This window comes from Anarrhichthys ocellatus, unplaced genomic scaffold (genome assembly GCF_004355925.1).
Source record: "Anarrhichthys ocellatus isolate YVR2014 unplaced genomic scaffold, GSC_Weel_1.0 scaffold11, whole genome shotgun sequence".
Classification (NCBI taxonomy): Eukaryota; Metazoa; Chordata; class Actinopteri; order Perciformes; family Anarhichadidae; genus Anarrhichthys; species Anarrhichthys ocellatus.
Window position 1 is genome coordinate 8,401,464 of NW_022280041.1, and position 22,823 is coordinate 8,424,286.

General features: G+C 45.6%; 1 protein-coding gene across 6 annotated transcripts in view; it reads left to right on the plus strand.

Moving 5' to 3' along the window:
* The window catches only part of LOC116385828 (nuclear factor 1 B-type-like), a 64,152-nt gene that overhangs the window by 30,858 nt on the left and 10,471 nt on the right, over positions 1 to 22,823 (plus strand). For 3 of the 6 annotated variants that reach the window (XM_031851576.1, XM_031851574.1, XM_031851578.1), the window contains 8 exons: positions 7,846 to 7,902; positions 9,596 to 9,664; positions 12,285 to 12,405; positions 12,744 to 12,865; positions 16,094 to 16,225; positions 16,437 to 16,621; positions 18,687 to 18,819; positions 19,262 to 19,362. In XM_031851576.1, coding sequence (XP_031707436.1) covers positions 7,846 to 7,902; positions 9,596 to 9,664; positions 12,285 to 12,405; positions 12,744 to 12,865; positions 16,094 to 16,225; positions 16,437 to 16,621; positions 18,687 to 18,819; positions 19,262 to 19,362 — 920 coding nt within the window. The remainder of the gene's footprint in view (positions 1 to 7,845; positions 7,903 to 9,595; positions 9,665 to 12,284; positions 12,406 to 12,743; positions 12,866 to 16,093; positions 16,226 to 16,436; positions 16,622 to 18,686; positions 18,820 to 19,261; positions 19,363 to 22,823) is intronic. The other 3 variants (XM_031851580.1, XM_031851579.1, XM_031851577.1) reach the window with 2 other exon arrangements.

Here is a 22,823-nt window from a genome sequence, read left to right on the forward strand (position 1 = left end):
CCCCCCCCCCCCCCCCCCCTCACATGCTCCGCCTACCAACCCATCGGCTAGCCGCCCACCTCACCCGCTTGCCCTCCCTCACCCACCTCCTCTTTTCTCCTCTCCACCCTCCCCACCACCACCTTTCTCCTTCTTCTCCTCTTAACTACTGGCTAGGAGTTAATGGACTGTTTTGGCTAGTCTCCAGACGGTGAGTGTCACCTCATTAGCCTATACCGGCTCGCTCCCAGACTGCTCCTTGTGTGTGTGTGTGTGTGTTTGTGTGTGTGTGTGTGTGTGTGTGTGTGTGCAGGAGGAGGACTACAACGACGGAATGTCATTGGTCTGTCTCCCCCCAACCCTCCCACCACACACCCCCTTACCCTCTCCCTCTCCCCTTCCCACCACTAGAATGAATGAGAAAACATGCATGCATAATTAAATCTATAGTCTCGTCCTCACTCCACCCTCCCTTCCCTCCTTCCTCCACAGCCGTGCATTTAAAAAAAAGATCCTGCTTGGAAGTTTGCCACCGTGAAAAAAAAAAAAAAGCGGTGTCTTCGAACCAGAGTGATGTGGCCAACCTTCCACCCTCGTATGGACCTATTCTTTTTTATCCCGGCCCGCCGAATGGCAGGGTGGCAACAGCGGGCGAATGTAAATGCCACCCGGTCCTGCCAGTCAATTACGCCGCAACAAAGCTAATTGTTTGTTTGGTGCATACCAAAAAGATGCCGAGGTTGGTCATTGATGGGCCCATTGTTTCAACGCAGATGCGAAGTTCTTTTTTCTCACAGGCTAGACTTGACGCTGATTAAACTTGTGAATGATGAGACCACACTTTCGGAAGATTTATGCAACTGTTATAAGTTAAACATTTAAAGTGTAACTAGATTTAGGAATTATTTCTTGTCAGTGAATCTTTTGATTCACTGATATTTTCAATAAATCAATTAGTTGTTTGTCAGGAAATAGTCAAAAAGGCCCATCACAACTTCCCAAAGCCCAAACGGAAGCCTTCAAATAGCTTGTTTTGTCACAAATTTCTAATATATTTAATTTGCAAAGATAAAAATTGAGAAAAATGTACATTTGAGAAACTGAATCCAGCCAGCGTTTGTAATTTTTGCAGAGTAAATTAATTTCAAAAGACGATTTTAGGGAACCTTTTTTCCGTCGATCCAATAATTGATTAAAGAATCTGCAACACTTCATGCAATGGATGGTTCCAGGTGCCGCAAAGGAGATTACAAATCTTGGGCAACATGCTAAGAGGGAAGTGACAGGAATATAAAGAATGAAAAGGGATACAGAAAGAGGAAAAGAAGAAAAAGTAATGTAATAAAAATAAAAAAAATCGAAAGGAACGGCTACATTGTGAGAAAAGGACGAACAGAGAGAGAGTGGGAGGAGGTGGAAACGTTAAGCAGGGCACAGTGTGCTGACTGGAGGCCAGCCTGCTCATTTTTCATGGGACAGATGAGCCACTGTGTTGCGTTGCTGTTGTGTAGTTTGTCTGCAGCTCGGCACGCTGACTGCATCGCACACCGCGGGATGCTGGGTGTGTGCCTCGGGCTGTGCATGCATGTGCGGTGTGTCAGCCTGTGGGTTAAACGTGTGTGTGTGTGTCCACGTGTAGTACAACATTATAGAGCTAGCATTGGGAGCTTGCTTTTGATTCTGCGTCTCTATGCACGGTATATGCGTCCGTGTAGAGGTGGGTAAACTTTATTTCTCAAATTAAAAGGTGGGGAAGTTGAATTTAGATGGGTTAACCCTCATCTGCATCCTTGGTTTTGTGGCTGTGTATCCCCTTTGTGCTCGCCAGGTTCTTCCTTCTCCTCTCCCGGGGCCGGTGTGGCTAATGATCCGTCAGGGCATTCAGTCCCTTGTTCAAGGCCCACTCGCCACTGAATGCGCTCCCTCCCCGTCCACACTGTTTGGTGACCTCAATGAGGAGCCTGTTGTCCTGCCGGCTCGGTTAAAATGCTCTCCTCTTTTCACTGCCGTGAGAGTTTACTGAGGAGAAGGCACAGAGACTCGGCGGAGAGAAAAGAGGGCCCGCTCTCCTCCGGCATTAGTATGCGCCGACTCGAAACAAACACACACTGATGATTCCACGCACACGCGCACATTCACGCCGAGGTGGCAATGAACACATCGAGAGATACACACGCACACAGAGGTACGAGTGAGCCGGGTCACACACAGTCAACCGCACACACATACACTGTATGGCTCCTCATTGTTCTTGTCTGGGCTGGGATCCCACTTGATTCCATAAGTCTCAAAACCCTGACAGTCCTACTGTGTGTGTGTGTGTGTGTGTCTCTCCCCTTCTGCTCTATTGAACAAGTCTGTGGTGTCTGGCTCGGAGAAAAGAAGGCAAAATGTCATTGTTCTCGCAGACGTTTCAACTTTGCCCCTCTCACTTTCTATCTGCCTTTCTCTCGCTTTTCGTCTGAGAGTGTGTCTGTGTCTGTGTCTGTGTGTGTGTGTGTGTGTGTGTGTGTGTGTGTGTGTAACTCATCCTACTGTACCTGCATTCCCCGTCAGTGGCAGTCATTCGATAGGGTAGCTATCCGGATTACTAGGTGCTCCTTTAAGCCAATAAGAAATACTTGCCTTGTTCCAATTATGAGATAATCATTACAGTGTCACACAGTGTCACACAGTGTATAGGCACCATTGGGAGAACACAGGGAGTCACAGTTTGTCAAAGGGAATACAATACCATGCATATCTGTCTGTGCACTGATAATAGAGTTATGCGTGGAAGAGGTTGAAGAGAGGTACTCAAAGAGTGTTAGAGTTCAACACCCAGCCCTACCAAATACAGATAAAATAGTTATAGCAGGAATTTGCACCACATTTCATTTTTTACTGCTTAGCTGCAGCTCATCGTTACCGCTGAGACAATGCCACCCCAAGATGGCGTCCCATTCGGCTGCAGCGCCTGTCTTCCCTTCACCCTCGGCGCCAATATCACTTTCCTTTCGGCCAGGTCAGGTGCCAGCCCTTTGCAGAACGCCATGCATGGGTCCGGGTGAGGAGGGGGCGGGCTGAGATGCCAGAATTTGGTGTGTGTGTATGTGTATGTGTGTGTGTGCAGGGAGGGGTCGGCGGCGGCGGGGGGCATCGCCAGTTGGCAGGCTGGCACACAATGCCTGGCACGTTAAGATCCTCCCTCTTCTGCGGGCAGATTTCCTCGCCCATATCTTTTGTTTGGCTTGTTTGGGTTGCGGCTCATCCCGATAAAGGCCACTTTGTTTAGACAACAAAGCGTGAGGGAGGGAGAGAAGAGAGAGATAGAAAGACAAAGAGATAGAGAGAGAGGGGGTATTAAAAAAGGCGGCAAGGGGGCGGTGGGGGGAGAGTGCCACCACAGATGGAGACATTAAAGAGAGACGTAAGTGTTAAAAAGTAGGAGATATGAGGGGAAAAAATAATCGAGAAATTTGAAGACATGGTGTGCACTTATCGCCTGATAAGATGATATCGTCATAGATACACACTGAACAGTAGATCTACGCCGAGGCGGGTATGAAAAGATACAATAGGGGAGGGATACTGTTGCAGGACACAGGGACGGCGATAGATAGTGAGGAGAAGAAAGACGGGAGATCTGGAGAGGAGAGCAGGTTCTGACGGCTGCTGGAAGCCGGCCCGAGCGGCGTGAGGTCATCGGCAAAGCTATGAGTGATAGAAACCAGGAGCAGAGGAGGACACGGGACAAAGTACACACACATTCCACACCGGCACATGTACAGTCATTTGCGCACACTGTCAAGACTTGCATGACCCCGTGTGCAACACACACACACACACACACACAAACAAACACACACACACACCCACACAGACATATTTCGCCCGTGCAGTTCCAAGGAAGGACAAACTGGTCTCCTGCAGCAGGAAGGGAAAGAAAAGCAGGACGACACTGAGCAGAAAGTCTGCTCGGCCACATCAAATATTTACTCAGGAGCAGCTGTATTGTCGAAACATTACGCATCGGAGCTGCTCCGTAATTAGGTCGATATTTTCTGCCCCTCTCTCTGTTTCCCCAGTTCTCCCGGAGTTCCACCCCTCTCCACCTCTCCTCCCCTCCCCTCAGCCTCCCCAGGCTGCTGAAATGTGTCTTGGCTCGGGACCCATTGCCTCTGGCAGCCAGAGTGCTATACATGTGCACAGAACCCCGCTCGGCATAAAATGGCTGCCAGACAGGCTTCTCCTCCTGAAATGTCGACAGCGGTATGCATCTGCAGGGTGTGCGTGTCGCGCGTGCGCACTGTTTTTTCTTCTTCTTTTTTCCGGAGGATATATGTACGTGTCTGCAAGTGTTTGCAGGCTAGGAGCGTGCGCCGCCACTGTAAAAAAAAGAATAAAAAAGAGAAAGTTTCCCAAACTATGTGGCTAATTTAATCCACACTGTGTGTGTGTGCATGTGTGTTCCGCAATTTAGTGGGAGAAGAATGGGTATGATGCCAAAAAATGAGAGGGTGTGTTAGGAGAAAGTGTGTGTGAGTGTTTTAGTGATCATAAAATCCAGGTGAGTAACACACATGGGCGTGAGGAAGAACCCTCAAAAGCACTGAGAAACATTCTTGCAGAGCCAGATTTCTGTTGCCATTACCCCTAATTGCCCTAATCGTTACAGTGGTATGATAAGTATCCCACTGGACAAGAAGGTGTAAGAACTCGTGGACACGTCCCAAATACCCACAAGCCCTCTCTGCTACTTTTTTCCCTTGCATTTCTTGTTTGTTTTTGCTGAGTAACTGCAGATAATCTGATTCATATATGTGGTGCTGTTTTTTTTCTCTCTTCCTTCATGAACCAGTTTGTTTATTTAAACAAGTGGCAGGGACGGAGGGTGCCAAGAAATGTTGTTTTTGGAAAAGGGCCGCGTGCGTACGTGCGTGTTGATGTGTATGTGTGTGAGAGGGCGTGAGTGTGTGTATGTATGTGTGTGTGTGTGTGTGTGTGTGGTGTCTAGCCCTGTGATCGAGGCCTGCCAAGCTCCCAGGGCAAATCCCAGCCTCCTCGACCGCAAAACTGTTTATTTACAGGTTACACTACTGTTTATTTGAAGACTATCGGATTGGCTGGGGTTCTGCACAGGACACCTTTTAGATACGGACACCAAATGTGCCACTTCTTTACTTTATCTCAGACACTTTAATGTACTGCATATTATTTTTAAATTGCAGGCAGTTTATACGCTTTTAAATCCAGAATTATTTTTATTTGAGGCTTTATACCTGTTGAGGGACAAAAGTGATAAATGTAAAAGAAAAAAAAAGTGAAGTAAATATAAACAGCACACTTGCGGCCTGACAAATGTGCAAGCGCTGCTCTAAACAATGTCATAATCACCCTGAAAGAAGATGAAGGAGCATGAAGCTGCCCTTTTCGGGTCAAAGGTAGAATGTAATGCAATAGGGGAGGTGTTTCCAGCTCCGGTGCAGGCCTGGCAGATGCGCCATATGCTCGCATCCCACCTTGAGTCATCCAGGTGGTCTCTCCTGGTGCTACAGTGGGGCCTCATGCTGGAAGATGCTGCCTGGGATCTCTAATTGCCGCCACCATCTGCTCTTTTTGTCATGGTTGCCTGTTCCGCCCTCGAAGAAGGGGGAAAAAAAAACAACAACAACCAAAAACACAGAACTCTGATCCGATCTAACCTCTCCCGCCTCCACCTTCTTTGCTCCTTCTCTCCCCTCGCCACCTTTTCAGCGTTTACCTCATCTCCACTCTCCGGTGCTCTTTTTCCTCTCCCCTGGCCTCGTTTCTCTCCCACTCAGCAGTTCTCGGGGCGCGAGCGCAGACTTGGCAGTCGTAACGAGACTGATGGATGACTCCGAGAGTGGCATGGCGGGGGGGCGGGGGGGAGAAGACAGGGAGACAAGGCCACTGAGCTCCCTGCAATCACTTTATGGACGTGTGCTGTGCCAAATCCACACAAACCTCCGTCCGCTCACAAAAGCTGCTTTGCACACTGTCTGTGTGTGTGGTGGTGGGGGGGGGGGGGACAAGGCAAACTTTGCTGGGACCAGACAACATCTTGAACATGTTGTTCAAGAGTGTACAACTTGCAATGATATGGATTTTATTATGGACACGATTAAATAATTTTGATAATTGATTATTTGATGAAGAGATTTTTTGAAGATGAATGCAAATAGTTTTGTCACTTCAGCTTCTCAAATTTGCAACTTCTCTCTGTTTTATATATTTGATTATTTTTGCCGTTTTGGAGTTTGACGGGCGTATTTCATTACTTTCTCTTGTAGAAAATAATCCTTAGTTGCAGCCCTATCTGCTTTAAATATTACAACTTTTCTACGTGTGCACATGACAGATTTGACAGAGATCCCATATAAAAAATGTGGGACTTCACGATGGGAAGGCATAAGTCATCCATATGTTTTTTAGAAAGCAGAGTGGAGGTGCATTGTGAGACTATAACTTCTACGTTACTTGTACGTTTTTAGGGCTAAGAGTACTGGAAAGAGGGGATTTTTTTTATTTTCTTCTTAACGTATGGTCCTGTTCCCTCCCTACTTTGTCATTGTTGAGCTTCGGCCAAGAACATTCTGTTTTTGCAGCGCTGTTTAATAGTCAAATTTAGGAGAGGGGGGAACAAGAGAGAGAGAGGGAGAGAGACACAGAGAGAGAACAAGTAAGGGATAAATCTTTCAACTACTTTTCTTCTCTCTCTCCCACCCCACCTCTCCTTCCCTCTCTCCGTTGCCTCCGTAACACGGCTCATGAGAGCTGCGGCAGGAAAAGGGGTGTTGTTGCAAGGCGAGGGTATCTGAGTTCACTGTCCCTAGCTTCTTGTCTCGGCTCTATCACGTTAAAGACGTAGAGGACACTCTCCCTTCTGGTTCTCATTGGGCCCTCTCCGTCTCAGGGCGTGTGTGGGCTTTGGCCAGTTTGGGTCATTATGGGGGTCCACTCAGACGCTGTCTGGCACTGTTTGGCACGGCAGTAGTTCAGTGCTACTTTCAGTCAGTTTTTCCTCCCAACACGAAACATACAACGCAAAGTACGCACAGATTGATATCTGACTCTGATGAATACAGTTCATTTTGATGTTTCACAACTTTTGCAGTTGCGTGATATAAAATGAAAAAAAAAGGCTCATTTGCCTTGTCAGTCATCAACCAGGGCAGCAAGCTTCGAGGTAAACTACGTCAGTCCAGGCCATCTCATACCAAAGTCTGCACGCTGTACCCGATGGAAAGAATTCCACTCATGTTTCCTCGTAATTCCCCGCCCCTCCTGTCCTCTCTCCACGTTTTGTTCTGTGCTCGTACCTTGCACAGCAGGACCGAACACATTCTGCACCCCCCCCCCCCCAACACTCCCTTAGCCCCTTTGAAAAATTACCCAGAGGTCTGCTGGTAAAAAACTTTTAGGCTATCCAGTGTCAGACAGAGAGTTCTTTTCTTCGGTCTGCCTTCCCATTAATGATAATGCTGTTCAAACAGAACTGTCTTGTTTAATGTACAGTGGGTATGCTCGCCTTGACTGCTAGATAAGGAAAAACATTAATGCATCAGGAAGTCCTGAGTCCCCTGAAATGCACTTTGTCTTTTTGAGTGTCTTGACAGAAGTTGTTCCTTAATTTGAATTGACCTCAGTGAGTTTGTGGCTGTTGAGAGACAAACTGTAAATCAGATTAAAGTTCTGATTCACTTATTTTTTAATTACAAGTTACAGGATAGTCTCCTCACCCAGCCACCAGGTGACATTTGCTGGAAATAATCAATGCTGACATGAAACCAGTGTTTCAGTAAGATCTCCTCCTGCTTTACTAAGCCCCCCCCCCCTCCCTCCCGTCTCTCTGTGTGTTTGCAGACTCGCGGCAGTCAGGAAGTCCCAGTAACAATGAGCCAGGCAAGAACCCTCTTCCAGGTATGTACAGTACCAGTCATCCTCCCTCCTCCCTCCTGTCATCGCTCTATTGTTCCTCTGCAGCTTGCCCTCTGTACAGCGGCCTATGTACACCGTCGCTTACCTAATTTCAATAGTGTTGATCTGCCGTGAACTCAGTGACTTGCAGTCAAAATAGCAAATCCCTTACTGTCGAAAAACAACCCCAAACAAAACTGTACTGTACTGCCTTAGGTTCATACCATGTAATACCTTTGAAACAACAACAAAAAGAAAATTTAATTGGATCATTACATTTGAATCGTCATCATCCGAGTGGCAACATCCAAAACGGCGTGAAACAAAAAAAAGAAAAAGAGACTGGAGTGAAAACATTGCAGCAGATTGCACCTTTCGGCTGGCAGCTGAGTGTGTCGTGGTGAGCCAGCTGTAGGGAATATTCTCCATCAGCGCAGCCGTTCCCTTGGACTGACCTGCGCTGTGTCGTCACAACATTGGAATGAAAATAGTTTGAGAAGTATAATTAGTTGTCTACCTCAAGAGCTGGTTCCGCCGATTCACGTGCCAAGGAAAACATGCTAGCGAGCCAATGACTCAAGCCTCGGAGGCCCCCGGGCAGTGGCATGGTCCCCTGCGAAAGCCGTTGGCTCACTGGAGGCATGAGGCTTTGTAGGTGCCAACCGAGTCCGCCCGCCTATCTTTCTGGCACGGGACAGTGTGCCCTTGGCATTGCATCAAAGCCCAGCTTGGGTCATTTGGGTGTCAATAACTTGTCTGGCTATTTTACGTGTTTGACCTATAGCCTCTGGTTAGTGTTGCTCAGTCCTGGGCAGGTCATACAGAACACTGCAAACAATATACATTATAATTACTTGGTCAAAAAAAATACTTTTCAGAAAATAATAATACACTTTGACACGGTCAAAAAATACTTTTCGGAAAATAATAATCATGAATATAATCATGAATCTGCAGTTAATGACTTTTTAAGGTGGATGTTTATTGGTGTGATACGTCTTAGCGTAACGGTGTCAATATTGACAGTTATGAAGTTTCGCTAGTGTATCTGATCGAATGGGCCGCGCCTGCGGCTCAGCGTGGGCTCATTCATTGTGCTCTCAGCAGCAAGAATGTCACTCCCTCCTCCCCACACACCTGTCCTGTCACTCTTAACCACACCGTACACATAGACTTGCTGCTGTTTGTTTGAACACTTCAACTGAAAAGGTACAGCACAGTAACTGATTTTTCTTTTTTCATAACGCACTCATTTTCAAGTCAACAATCCACAGCTCAAATCTCATGGAAACTAAGACCCTAAGACTACAGAAAGACGTGAAAGCGTGAAAAATACTTGATGTGGTATAAAACTGATGAATTCTCCTTTTTACCATTTTTTTAAATGGGTTGAAATCCCTGTGTGGTGATCTGTACCTGCGTATTTATCTCGTCTTTGAAGTTGTCCACTTGTTCGTGTGTGACCTTTGTGCTCTTTTCTAAATCTAACAAACCAAAACGGCCGATCCTTTTCAATCTTCATACAAAATGAAGCAGAATGATTGAGAAGAGTTGGAGGACCTATTGACCTCAATGCTGCTGTTGATTTCACATTCAAAGAACACATTATGTGTATTTTTCAATTGGTATGAAAGTGTTTAATGAATAACAAAGCATGACTGTGATAATGATGTTCTGTATGTCCCTGTGTCTGCAGTCTACTTGGAAGACAGCTTCATCAAATCAGGAGTCTTCAGTGTTACAGAACTGGTGCGAGTGTCCAGAAGTAAGTACATACAGTAGCCGCCGTCATATTGTCATGTTGCAACCTGCACACCCACACAGGTGTGTTCAGGTATTCCTCCACTTATCACTGATTAGACCTCTGCTCACATTGATGATAAGCGGCGCTTCGCTGGGAATCACATCAGGACAAAGTCCATGTACTTACAGGAATGTTGAAGGTGTAAGTTTCCCTGTCCTAACAGGTGCAACCTAGTTAAAATGAGAGTCAGGGAGAAGTCAATCAATCACAGTCTGTACACGCCCACACGGCCTTCAGAAGAGGTCTAACCAGGTAGCTGCAAACACCTTTAGGTCTGCCTTAGCTTTGCTCGAACGCAGACCGATGTATTTGCGTGTTTACATGTAAAGAGAATCTGTAACTCGCAGCGTTTTCTACAAATCCCAACCTCTGTGTATTCACTGAAATCCACAATACAACTGTGGTGTGGCAAATCCAGTTTGTCCGGTCCGTCTGTATGAGCCTGTGTGCAGCTGTGTAGACATGTCTGCCCTCCGCAAAGCCGTTAAACGGTTGTCCCTCCAGCAGTCCTCTGATAACTGAAGGCGCCCCAAGGTGTCCTTTTCCTGTACTTTAGATCTGGAACATGCCTGCCGGTGCACAAAGACTCCAGTCACCCCCAGTAACCTGTGTTTAAGAGGAACATACCGGTGTCATGCTGTCTGTGTATGTACCAGTCTATTCCCATCTCATGTAAGACTCAGAGTGGTGTCATTCCTGTTCAGTGCTGCGGTCTAAAGTAGGTTTAGAGTGGGTTTGAAATAAGTCAGGTTAGTCTACAGAGAGTTATTTGGCAACTATTTTGATGATCACGATTGTGATTGTGAAATTTTGCTTTGGTCATTCACATGTTAACGTATTTAGAGCAGCAAATAGTGTTTAAAGTGGACCTTTGTTTCCGTTCACCTGGCGTGTCAAAGTGTTTCTGATGTAGGAAACATGGACCAGGTTGTCTCTGCTGTCTCATACATCAAGCTCTGAAAGGCAGAACCTACTCATTTCGATGCTCTGAGACTGACTGTCCTTTGAAAGGCTGTGTTTGTGTTTAGCGTTTAATTTGCCCCCTGACCAGATGGCTGCTTGCGCTGGGGTCTTTGCTCTCATGTGACCGAGCCCGGTTTCACTAAAGCCAACTGAAGTCGAGCTGGAATTTTAAAAAGGTCGACGGACACACAGGAATTGTCACTCACTCAGCCGGTCACTCCCTGGGAAGATATCTAAGCAGCAGCCGCTCGTCCGTCATCGCGCCTCTCTCCCGACTCTCCGGGCCGCTGAGACATTCTTTGAAGTCCATCAAAGGGGGCTGCGGAGTTCAAGGCTGACTTGGAATCCAGCATTTCGACGGGGACACTCATTAATACAACAGGAGCCTCCACTGCAAGTGTAAAGACATTTTGTTAACTGAAAATGTGGACATGCACAGGCAGATGAAACATTACATTTTCCCCTCATACAGAAAGACAAGGTACTCCGCTAAAAGAAGCACTGCGGGGCAAACGCTGCATCATTGTTTCATTTACAGTTTTTTTTTATCGTCTTAAATGAGATGACAGGCAGGGCAGCCAAGTGCCAAGAAGAGAGACAGTAAAGAGAAACCAGCTCAGACAGAAGTGGTTGGGGGTATCCTCATCCATGAATGAAAACAAGAAAAAAACCAAAACAATGGTCTTGTATTCGGCGTCCTCGGGCCGGATGCATTCCTCCACAGGCAGCTCGGTATGGGCAGCAGCGGGTAGGGGCCTTTGCCAGGGCTACAGTGGGCTGCCAGGGCGGAGGCTGGCGGAGGGATCGTGCCAGTGGTGAACCTCAGACCACAACAGACGGCGCCACACACTCCATCCTCTCATCGACTCCTAACCAACCAACCAACCGCTCGAGCCGCAGGCGGCCTCGCGGGCCACACGCTGAAGAGCGAGAGGCGTGTGGGAGACAGAGGAGAGAGAGAGAGAGAGTGACGATGGGTGGTGAACTCCTTTTGTTCTGTAAACACTGGCGCGGCCTCCCTTGAAACAATATCCCTCACCTTGACCGCAGTGAGAAAAACAACACCTTTCCCCACTGTAAATCACTATGTGAGGAAACTGCTGAGTGTTGCACTGGACTGTAGAGAAGAGAAGAAAAAATGTTGACGATTGCGAATTCAGTTTTGACAACAAAAAGGCCTTCTTTTGGTGCTATTAGCTATACAACACAGTTGTATTCCTGCTGTATGTCTAAATATTTAATGTATATTCAGTGTGTCTTCTTAGTGCCACATATAAAACTTAGCTGCTGTAAACATTCTCGTGAAAATGTCCTTACCTGCAGCAACAAGCGCGTTGGGAAGCATTGACTTGTTAATCAGAGTGCTCAGCAGAAATGCCTGTGATGGTCAGACAGTTAACCTGTGAATGGGGAGCGCTTAATTTGATACACAGGGCCTCCAAACACTAAGCGTCAATAACAGTCAGTCAAGCTATCGTGCAATTAATTGTGCGCCTCTAGATGCGAGTAGAGGGAAAGACGCAGCACTCAGTCTGACAACACTGCTGATACTGGACTCCCTCTTTGCAAGTGATTACAGAGTAACTGTCTCTCTTTGTTTTCTCTGTGTCCTCTGCAGTGCCCATCACCCACGGTGCTGCGGTAAACTTCTCCATGGCCGACATGCCCAGCCAGCCCTACTATCATGACCTGAACTCCAGCGTGGGGCTGCACCGCTCCCTGTCCTCCCCTCCTGGCAGGTCAGTGGAAGTTACAGCGACGAAGCCCTTTTTGGGCAAAGTTGGGGGAGGAAAAGACTTTCTATTATAGCAGTGACATTGTGGATTATTATCAATACAGAAGAAATATGGCTCCTAGTATTAATGCTAAGCTAAGCTAACCATCTCCTGGCACTAGCTTCATCTTTAGCACACACATATGGGAGTGGTATCAATCCTCTTGTCTAACTCTTGGCAGCACCATGAACATGTGTATTTCTCAAAATGTCAAACTCTCCTTTGATTTTGTGATCTTGAAAGTCATAATGCCAAAAAAATGACTGGCTCTGCTAAACTATGAAATTGGCCGTGTCCCACAGCAAAAGGCCCAAAACCGTCAACATGGAGGAGAACATGGACACCAGCCCGACAGGACCTGACTTTTACTCGTCACCCAGCTCGCCAGCCAGCAGTCGGGCCAACTGGCATGATAGAGAAGGAGGTGATTTTCCTGTTCTTATTTGACCACCTTTATCTTTTTTATCAGGCTTGGATGTACTTTGTCAGTAACACCCTCCAACGCATTCACACAGTTACACATACGGGTTACACAGAGTCGGGGAACAGCCCTTGTGCGACTACAGGCTCTTGCACAGTTCGCCGCTGCGCGGCAGCATGTTGACAGGATTTAACAAGGGGTAGGAGAGCATTACCCGTTTCGCCCTCATCGCATGCAAATAGATTTGATCAAAGCAAACACCTCACGACGCTTTTGAACAGCTGAACTCCCTTTAACGCTCAGCCTTGTCATAAGCCATTGTACATCAATGCCGCCAGCCGTTTCGTTGCGGACGAACTGCATCTGGTTTCTCTGCACATGAACCGGTTCCACCCTCTTAAAATACATACCATGACAGAGATAGCCCCAGGCATTGGCAGTCATATAAGTGTTTGAACCCATTTGAACCGCTGTCTGAATGTAAATCTGCTCGCTCACACCTGTCGCTTACACAAGACAAACATTGGATCCCAGAATGCAGAGAATCTGAGAACAAACTGTTTCAGCTGAAGTTCACAACTTGCGTAACGGCACTCCGGTCATTTTAATGGCTGATACATCGAGGTTTTACATTCATACGAGTGCAAAGTTGTGAGTGTTCAAATGTTGGGTGTATCATTTTTCTTCATATGCGGAGAGCTGAAACACTTTTTGGGTGGCGTTGATAGAGGAATGCCTTCTTACAAACATCATGTCGAGCTATTAGACCTGCAGGGCAAACGTGTCAGATGACTTCTCATCAGGAAATCAGGCTGTAGATCTTGGCTGAACTTGAGAGGAATCTCCCCGTCAGTAGAGTTTTGATGATCATGTGCCAACTTTAAGGCACAGGACTAGTTGGAAGGGAATTAAGAAATAAAGCTCACCTAATGAGCTCATGCGTAGGGCTTACTGGATCTGGAAAAAGAAAAAAAGAAAAAGAAAAGGGACAGCCGCGTGTAGCGAGAAACAAGCTGTCCTTCGTGCTCGTTTCTGCGTGCGAGAGAAAGCGAGATCCTCGCGGGACAGCTTGCATGTCTCATTACGTTGTCTCCTGGTGCAGAGCAGAGCCCGTCACCCTTTTAATTAAGGCCTCACTGTCCCGTGTTTCCGGATCATTCTCACTCTCTGCTGACTTCTCTCTACACTCTGCTGCCCGCACTGCCTCTGGATTTTACTGGGTGGTAGGAAACGTTTTGTTGGACTAAGTGATTAGAAATAAAATGTCCCACCTTTTTTCCTCTTACTGTGGTTTTAGTTTTAACTTTGTAAAAACTTTCTCTACCAAGTCCTCGTTTTTTATTTCAATATAATAGGCTGAGAGAGGAAAACACCAGCTGGCACAGGAGAGACACAGCACTGGTGGGATTCAACCACAGCCCAATGTGGCTACGGGAAAATGTAGCCTGTCCCTTTGCACAAGGCCTGAGAGTATTGCTCTACGTAAACTTAGACGCTTTGGGGCGAGGAGAAAGGGAAAGCAGTGGGTAGGAAACTCTCCAAAGACAGCCATTATTCTGTCAGGAGAGAATAAATGAGAAGTGGGGTGATATTAAACCCATATGAGGCCTCTCGAGTGCCAAGCGGTCATTTCTCGCACAAGGTTGTCGTTCGACAAAACCTCTCCATGTAGAAGTAGAACTTGTTTCTCTCTTTTCTTTCATTAGGGAAAGTACTGCATGAATTAAGACCTTTTTTTTGAGGATTTTTTTATGTGAACGTACACATTCACAACTGGGCTAAATGCAAAAAGAAAAAAAATAGCTTTGGACTTTTTATTTAAACTATTTAAAGTGTAATTTCTGGTAATTAATTGTTTAGTTTAATTTCCCCAGGCAGTGCAGTCGATTCCCTGAAGGATTTAATTAGCACAAGAGAGGAAAAGCTGAATACCTTCACCACAGAAAATATTTCCTATTTATACATGGAAACATTTCGCAGTGATCAATCTTCTCTTCGGCATTTCTCCCTCTGACACAAAAATGAAAGCACTTAAGCCCGTATCCTCTTGCAACCTCAGACTGGGAAATCCCCCTGAATTCCAGCCACCTTTGTCGCTCTCTTTCTCTGGAGAAGACTAATTCTCACCCGTCACTCGGGTGGATCCTTCCATGTCCTCGGAGGGGAAAAGGGGCGGTTAATACTACGGGAATGACCCAACAACAGGGTTTATAGAGCTTATTTTTTGGGGGGAATCTGTGACAGACCAGAAAAGCACTTGACGAATGTTCATCTCGCATATTTGTTATCACGTTCCCCTCAGACACCTTGTCTTAACACGGAAAATTGAAAAAATACGCACCGCCGTGACAGCAGAACATTGCTCATGACAGTGTGGCGCAGCGATATTGTGCAACGTTAAGAGTTTGTGCGCATACTTTTAGTTTATAAACCGACACTCATTTTTTCAACACATTTCATGTCTTCTGCAGAGCCTTCAGGATTATTCATGGGGAATTACAGTACAGCTTGTCAGACACCGTGTAAAGGCCGAGGCGAGCAGATGTTACAGTGTAATGTTCTATTTAAGATTACGTGAGGGTCTCGAAATTCCTCAATCCCATTTGAGCGACCGGCTGCTTTTGCAACTGTGCATTCGATCACTGGATTTAATTGTCTGCTCAGACTTGACAAAAGCCGAATTTTCACAGGACTCGTATTTCTTAGGGATGTCCAGTGATTTGTTATGATTCCAGTGATGATGAGTGATTTTGACCCTTTGCAGTGCGTCACTACTTTGCAAAATACATGTTCCATTTTTGTCTACTGCATTCGCTGAAGACCACTTGGTAATACTAATCCCACGCAGATCAAATTCTGCTTAATTTCAACCGTAATTCATTTTTGGCACTTAATTCCTTTCATTCGTGGAGAAATGGAAGCATTAGTGGAAGCTGGAGGGAAAAGGTTTTGATTAATTTTCAGCCTATTTATGCCAAAAAAAAAAAGTTGCAGTGTTTATTTCTGTGCACCAGTGATGCCATTTTATTTCATTTTCCTGTAAAGAAATGTTAAACACGACACAGAAGCTGGAAATATTGCTGCCATCTGGTCGTGTGCAAATATGCTGAAAGAACGGATCAAAGACTTTTAAGAGCCTAGATAATCAATAAGGCATGTGGAAACGTCCTGACCTTGAGCATGCAGTCATTTGTTTGTGTGTGCTTGTGTGTGTGTTTTTCCCACAAGCAGACATGTCCTCTCCAACCATGAAGAAGCCAGAGAAGCCGCTGTTCAGCCCCACCTCCCCGCAGGACTCCTCACCACGACTCAGCACTTTCTCTCAGCCTCATCACCCAGGACTAACAGGTGTAGGACACAGTGGTGAGTTACCGCCGACTTTAACCACCAGCTCTCTCTCTCTCGCTAAATCTGGAGTTGTAATGGACTATTCCCTCATAAACACGGTTGGGAAAAAAAATCGATGTCGATACTTCATTTACCCTCTCAGATCAATGATGATCGCTTTATCTTAACCCTCACAAACACTCAATCTTCATCATCCTCTCAACTCCTCTGTCCGTCTCTCTTGCAGTTATATCGACGAGGAGCCCCCCTCCACACTCGCCCCTGCAGTTCTCAGCCTCGGCTATCTTGCCCCCGGCGCCGTCGCCCTACTTCTCGCACACCACCATCCGCTACCCGCCCCACCTCAACCCAGCCGATACCCTCAAGAGCTACGTGCCGTCATACGACCCGTCCAGCCCGCAGAGCAGCCAGGTCAGTGATTTCTTTTTCGTCTTTGAAGAAGCCGTGTTTGTTGGCCAGACATCGGGAGGCTGGTTTGGCAAGAGTTTCGTGGCCTGAAGTAGTCTTTTGTTATCTTGTTCGGCTCTATTCCCATCTGACCTAAGATAAATTACAGCATGCATTTGTCATTATTTCATTACTGCCTCTTTGGACTATTTGTAAGTCGAGAAACATCATCCCGTTTTGCTTGTTGTTGTTTTTTCTTTTATCTGAAACCTGCTCCTGGTCATTCATTGTCATTAGAATGAACTGCTTTTTCTCACCACTTTTTTCCAGAAAGTCTGAAAAGAAGAATCATTTTACCAACCCCAAATAAGACATTTTCAACTCTTAAACCTGACCACAGTATATATTTATAATATTGGTCAGAAACCTATAATCACAGAAGCAAAGCGTTAACTAATTTGATTAATTCACGGTGAATTAAATCATAGTTAAATCATTTTTCAACCCCAGACTGAACTTTGCGGACCACTTTATGTGACAGAGAAGCATATGTTTTCTGTTTGATATAAATGCTCATGGCAAAGGTTATAGTACGCTCTCTGCCTTATATTTGTAGTCGTGCTAAAAAAAAACAGCTCGACATAAAAAAAGTCGCAGTCACACGTGACGTATAAAACTGTATCAGGACATCGTAGTAAATCAAATAGCTTAGGGCTCTTATATATTCTGGGCATTCACTGCAGCCAGTGTGTTGGAGAGAGAGCAGGCGTCTCTATAGATGAGAGAGCCGTGTGATATTTATGTGAGTTTTATATCCCCGCTGTTCTCACTGTAAACAAAGGCCTCGTAGACGGCTCCATCTCCAGAGCAGGGAGCGGGCCAGAGGGGTATGGGGAGAAAAACCGCGGGGAATGATAAGGGTTGTAAATATTTGCCGTTGCCGGGGCCTCGACTCTTGTGCAGAATTAACTGGCCCTCTGCTGGGGTGCTGGAGAAAGGAGAAGAGGGGGTTAGTGGCGGGCTAGTGAGGTAGGGGTCCGGTAGGGAAGAGAGAACGCTGGAAGACCAGTTGGGGCGGGGGGGGGGCTCAGCAAATAACAGCGCTTATAATCCCATGGCTGAGTGCCAGAATGTTTTTATGCTTGCTTTAACGCAGATTATATTACACTCTAATTAAACATTCTATTCACGTGGAAGGGAACCCTGTGGACACAATTCTTTTTCAAAAAGGCCTGTTTGAGTTTTGAACATGGGGCGGCCCTGAAATGAACACCCCAGACAGTCTCCTGCCGTCTGCAAAGAGTAGCTCCACACTAGCTTCCTTTATTTCTTTCTCTATATATATAGTGTCGCTGCCTCGCTCTCTGTACTCGCACATTCACGCCATTGTAACAGGTCCCTCCACAGCTCTCTCAGTCTTTTCATGCCCCGAGTCCTCCTAAACTTCATTTATGAGCAGCCATTAAAATCATTGTTTAAAATCATGTAGGAAATCCATCGTCAGTGACTGACGATCTATTGTTGCTCTTGCCCCCCTACCAGAGTTTTAGTAATAACTGTGACAATACAGCGACTGAAAGTACTTCAAATCTTTTCCTCAGATGGAGCATTAAGTGCAAGAGTGAGCGGTCTAGTCACCTTTTGTTGTTGATATTGTGAGGACAAAACCAAGCAGTTAAGAGGAACTAACTGCCCCAGAAACAAGGCTCGGACATTCAGTTCCTTTAGTGCTAACCGTTTTGGAAAAGTGTTGTTTGTTACATGCTTGTATTGTTTTATTGAGATCGGCCCGACTGCACATTTACAAGCAAACAGGAGCTTGTACACACAAGTGACTGGACACAGTTTGCCTTTCCTCCTATAGGCAGTTCTTGCTTTTGGAGCACCTTCAGCTTAATTCACCATACCTGTTTTAGTATGTTTTTTTATTCTTGAAAACATAAGCAGATATTAATATTTAAGTTTTCACGACAAAAGCTGCTTAACCCCAGAGATGGAGCAAGCCACTCCGCATGTTTTGCATGAATAAATCATTCTATAAAATCAAGCGCTCGTGTTGAACAGTGTCTTGTCTGTACCCCAACTGCAGCCTAACAGCAGTCAGGTCGGAAAGGTCCCAGGCCACTTCACCCCAGTTCTGGCTCCCTCCCCACACCACGGCGCTGTGCGACCCGTCTCGCTCTCCATGCCAGACACCAAGCCCATCACCACATCTACAGAAGGTGAGTCCGTAGCATCCTGTATTGATAACCCATACCCATTACCTACTGCACACCTTGAGTAAACATCTTCGTCAATGCAGCAACATTTTCAGCTGGTGTTAAGTTGCTCTTTAACTATATGTGACATTCTCAAACATCTTAAGTGTAAAATACATCTGCAAAACATCTATGAAAAAACATTCAAATGATTAAAAAAAACATTACAGCAATAGCCAAATAGTATTTACGAAAAACGATCGCATGCTTGTCGAAAAAATGTCCAAATGGCTGAAGAATGGGAGTGTGCCCAAAGTTGAACGTTGTGAGACTCCACATGCACTTCACTGTTGGTTGTTTGTAATGTTGTCAAATGACTGATGGTAAGCCAATGTGGATAAAAGCAACAGCTCCGTGTGAATTCCTGAAATGCAAATTGTAATGCAAGCATGTATTTGTATTTTTGTGATGGCATGTTACCCAGGCTACTCAGCCCCTGGCACCCCGACGGCTAACCGTTTTGTAGGCCTGAGCCCAAGAGATCCAGCCTTCCTCCACCAGCAACAGGTGAGATCTATCCCCCCCCCCCCCCCTCCAGAACTCACCTCACCTGCTCCTCTTATCCCTTCATTTTCTGTCCCCCATCTCCCCGAACATCAGATGTGAAATCCCTGCTCTCTGCAAAAACCTGTCGCACTCTGAATTTGATCCTCCAGGCGCTTCTAGATCAGATCAGAGCACTCATAGGCTGAGGTCAAGCATAGCATTCAACTACTGGCATAAAACATCAACACGGTTTTCAGACCTCAAAACGATTGAGCCTTCACACAGCCGAAAAATGGCAGGTTTTAGTGATAATCAAATATATATTTTGCTTTCAATTCGATGCAGTTCTGTTTTTTTTACAGCTGTTAGCTGTTTTAGTATTAACACTTCTGATGGAGTGTTTGAAAGATCCTAAATGATCTACAATTTAATATTCCCAGTTAATCCACAAGCTGAATTTGAGTAGATTATATCCATTTTATATTGCAATTTTTTTTAAGAAATACACGTAAGCAGTGTAGAATTCACCTCTCAGTAATCCATGCAGATGTATCTAAAAAAAAAAAAAAACAGCTCTATTACATTTTCTCTTGAATCTGTAGTAGTGTTTATTATATAAAATATCATTTTGAGTGTGTGTGAGGGTTTAAAACCTACAGTCTAGCATAAAGAAAGGCATCGAATTCCTTCGGTTTCTTTCAAGTAAGTCAGGAAATCCATTGTCATCGTGTGGCCACCACTCACAAGACGGATGGGACATGTGGGTGTCTTCGAGAGTGTAATGTGCTCAGCTGTGTTTCCTTCAGACATTACTTTAGAAAACACTCACATACACACATACCACATGTAATCAGCACACTCATTTACGACACACAAGCTGAATATTTAGCGTTGGCGTCACGCGGTTGCCCCAACAGCAGTCCTAGGGCAGATGTGGTCTCCCTGTGTGTGTGTGTCTGTGTGTGCGTACGTGAGAGTGTTTGCGAGTGTTGCGGTGTTGTCGGACGGCAGACAGTGCTCTCCCCCACCCCATCTTATTGAAAGCGCTGGTCTCAGGCCAAGGCTTCTCCAACCACAACTAATTGAATGCATCTGCACGCGGCTACATAATGATCGCTGGGTTTCTCCTCAGCTCGTTTTTTTTATTTCATTTTTTTTAATGTTTAGTGAAAATGACAAAGCTGGCCTCTGTTTCCTCACTCCTTTCTTTCTTTTTCGCTCTATGCCTTTCTTGCTCCCCATTTGCTCTCCCATTTTTCCTAAATTCAGAGTAGGCAAACGATATCGGTTGATATTTGTTAGCAGTCATGGGATGATTTTATTCCACTCGGAAGGAGGAGGAAGAGGAGGAGGAGGAGGAGGAGAGGGAGGATTCACTTGGCTGATGTCGCGCAGTTTGTCTTCCACATTTTCGTGTAGCCTTGCTATTTCTTTCAGTGAGGCACAAAGTGTCTACACGCACAAGACAGCAGCAGTCTGATCAGAGCCGAGCAGCCGAATTTTGTCCAAAGCCTTGCCCCCAGAGGGCTAAATCAGCCTGATATATATATACAGTATGATAATTGATTTTAAAAAATACAGTTTCTTGATAATTTCTAATTAGCCAATTATCCTAAAACATACTTGTGTGATCCTGTCGCACTACCAAGACGAAACAGAAAGTATTTCAGGCCTAGCAAAGACAAACATATCAAATCTTTGGACTTGCCCGGTAGGAAAGTGTAGAGAGACAGTTGCTTAAAATGTAAAGAAGAATACCATATCTATATCGAGATGAGTGTTCTCGTCAGCTTAAGGAACTCTAAACAGTCCTCCAATTGATTCATCATGCTTCTGCTTGTCACGGTTGTTTTTGTTTTCTGTGGTTTGATTTTAACGGCCCGGGGTCTGGCCCGGCGAAGCGGGCCGACGCCGGGCCAAGTTTCTCAGGACTAAACACTTTCACCGAACACTCTGTCATTGTCCTCATCTGGCTGTGGGGATGTTTATTGTGTGGGATCTGTGAGGCTTACCGACACTTTTACGTGTTTAGTTGCAGCCGTTTGTCGCTGGGCTTGGTAGGAAAAGGGAAGCAAGTCACACACGTATGGCGAGAGAGTTACGCTTTTTATTAAACGTGGTCTCTGTCTGTCTGTGTGACAGACAGACAGAGACCATGACTTGCACTGCATCAAGCTCTGCTGCTGTCAGAGCTTCTTTTTATTTATTTATTTTCTTAAACAGAGGAAAAGCCGATTCATTTTAATTTAATTGGAACACTGGAATCATTGTACACTGTTTTAATTCCAAACTATGAATGATAATTATATTATTTAATTACTATAAAATAACTTATAATAGTCATCTAATAACTTGACTTTTTAGAGCAGTTTTAAATGATGGCACCACTAAAATAGAAGTCCCTGGACAAACACACACACACACACACACAGTAGGCTTCATAAATAAAAAATAAAAAACAAAACCAAACAACACCACCACACGCTCCCACACCTGCTCCACGATTCCCAGGCAGCGAATGTGTGAAAACCCTCCATTCATCTCTCGCATGGTTAACCCCTCGAGGGAATGCCACCATCTAGCATTCCGCAGGGAGAGATCTGTGATCAGATGTCATTTGGTATTATCTAAGGAAGGATCCTAATCCACAATCTGCCCGCATCTGTTTGCTAACGTTCTCCGGCTCAGTCCCCCCTTTTTCCCCGCTGCCCGTGCCACTCTGATGTGCCGGTGCCAGTGGACAGATGGCGAGCCCCTCGAGTAGCGGTGGCACCGAGCGTCTGGCCCAACCCGCACATTCTCTCCAAGCTTTTGTCAGGCGGGAGAGTGCGAGAGCGGCGTGGGGGCTTAGTCTCCCAACCTTCCCTGAATACAGAGACAACACACTGGATGGAACAAGATGCATTGTTTCCTACTAGAGTGTTATTTTAGCAGCTATTGATCAAATAAAACTAATATCAAACTGTAACATAATGAAACGTTAAAAAACATCCTTTAAAGGCCAAAAATTCTCTTTTTCCTTTCCACTACTTTGCATTTGTTCCGAAATAAAACATCCAGCCACATAAATGAACCACAACACTGTATTTAAGTACGGCTTAAGTGGGAAACCATCATCGTCTCCGGATGTGTTCACCCAGGTGCTCGGAGGAGAAAGAACACATTTCTTGACCGCTGCAAATGGCTTTGAATATTCAGTGTATGCGCATATCTGATTAAATCCATCTTAAGAGCCTCTGCGAAAACGTCTGCCACTGCGCGCAGAGTGCTAACAGTGCAGTTTTATCCCGATGCATTACCAAATGAATGTGTTGACCACAGGGCAAGGTTAGGTTGGTATTGGCAGAGATAGCTCTCAGCTGGATTGCCGACACGTGCGCTTGCATAATGCATGCAAAGGAGACACCGTTTGTGTGTGTGGCTGTTTTTGTTGCAGTAATTTGTAATCTGTATGTATGGTTGGCGTGTCTTAAAGAGGGGTG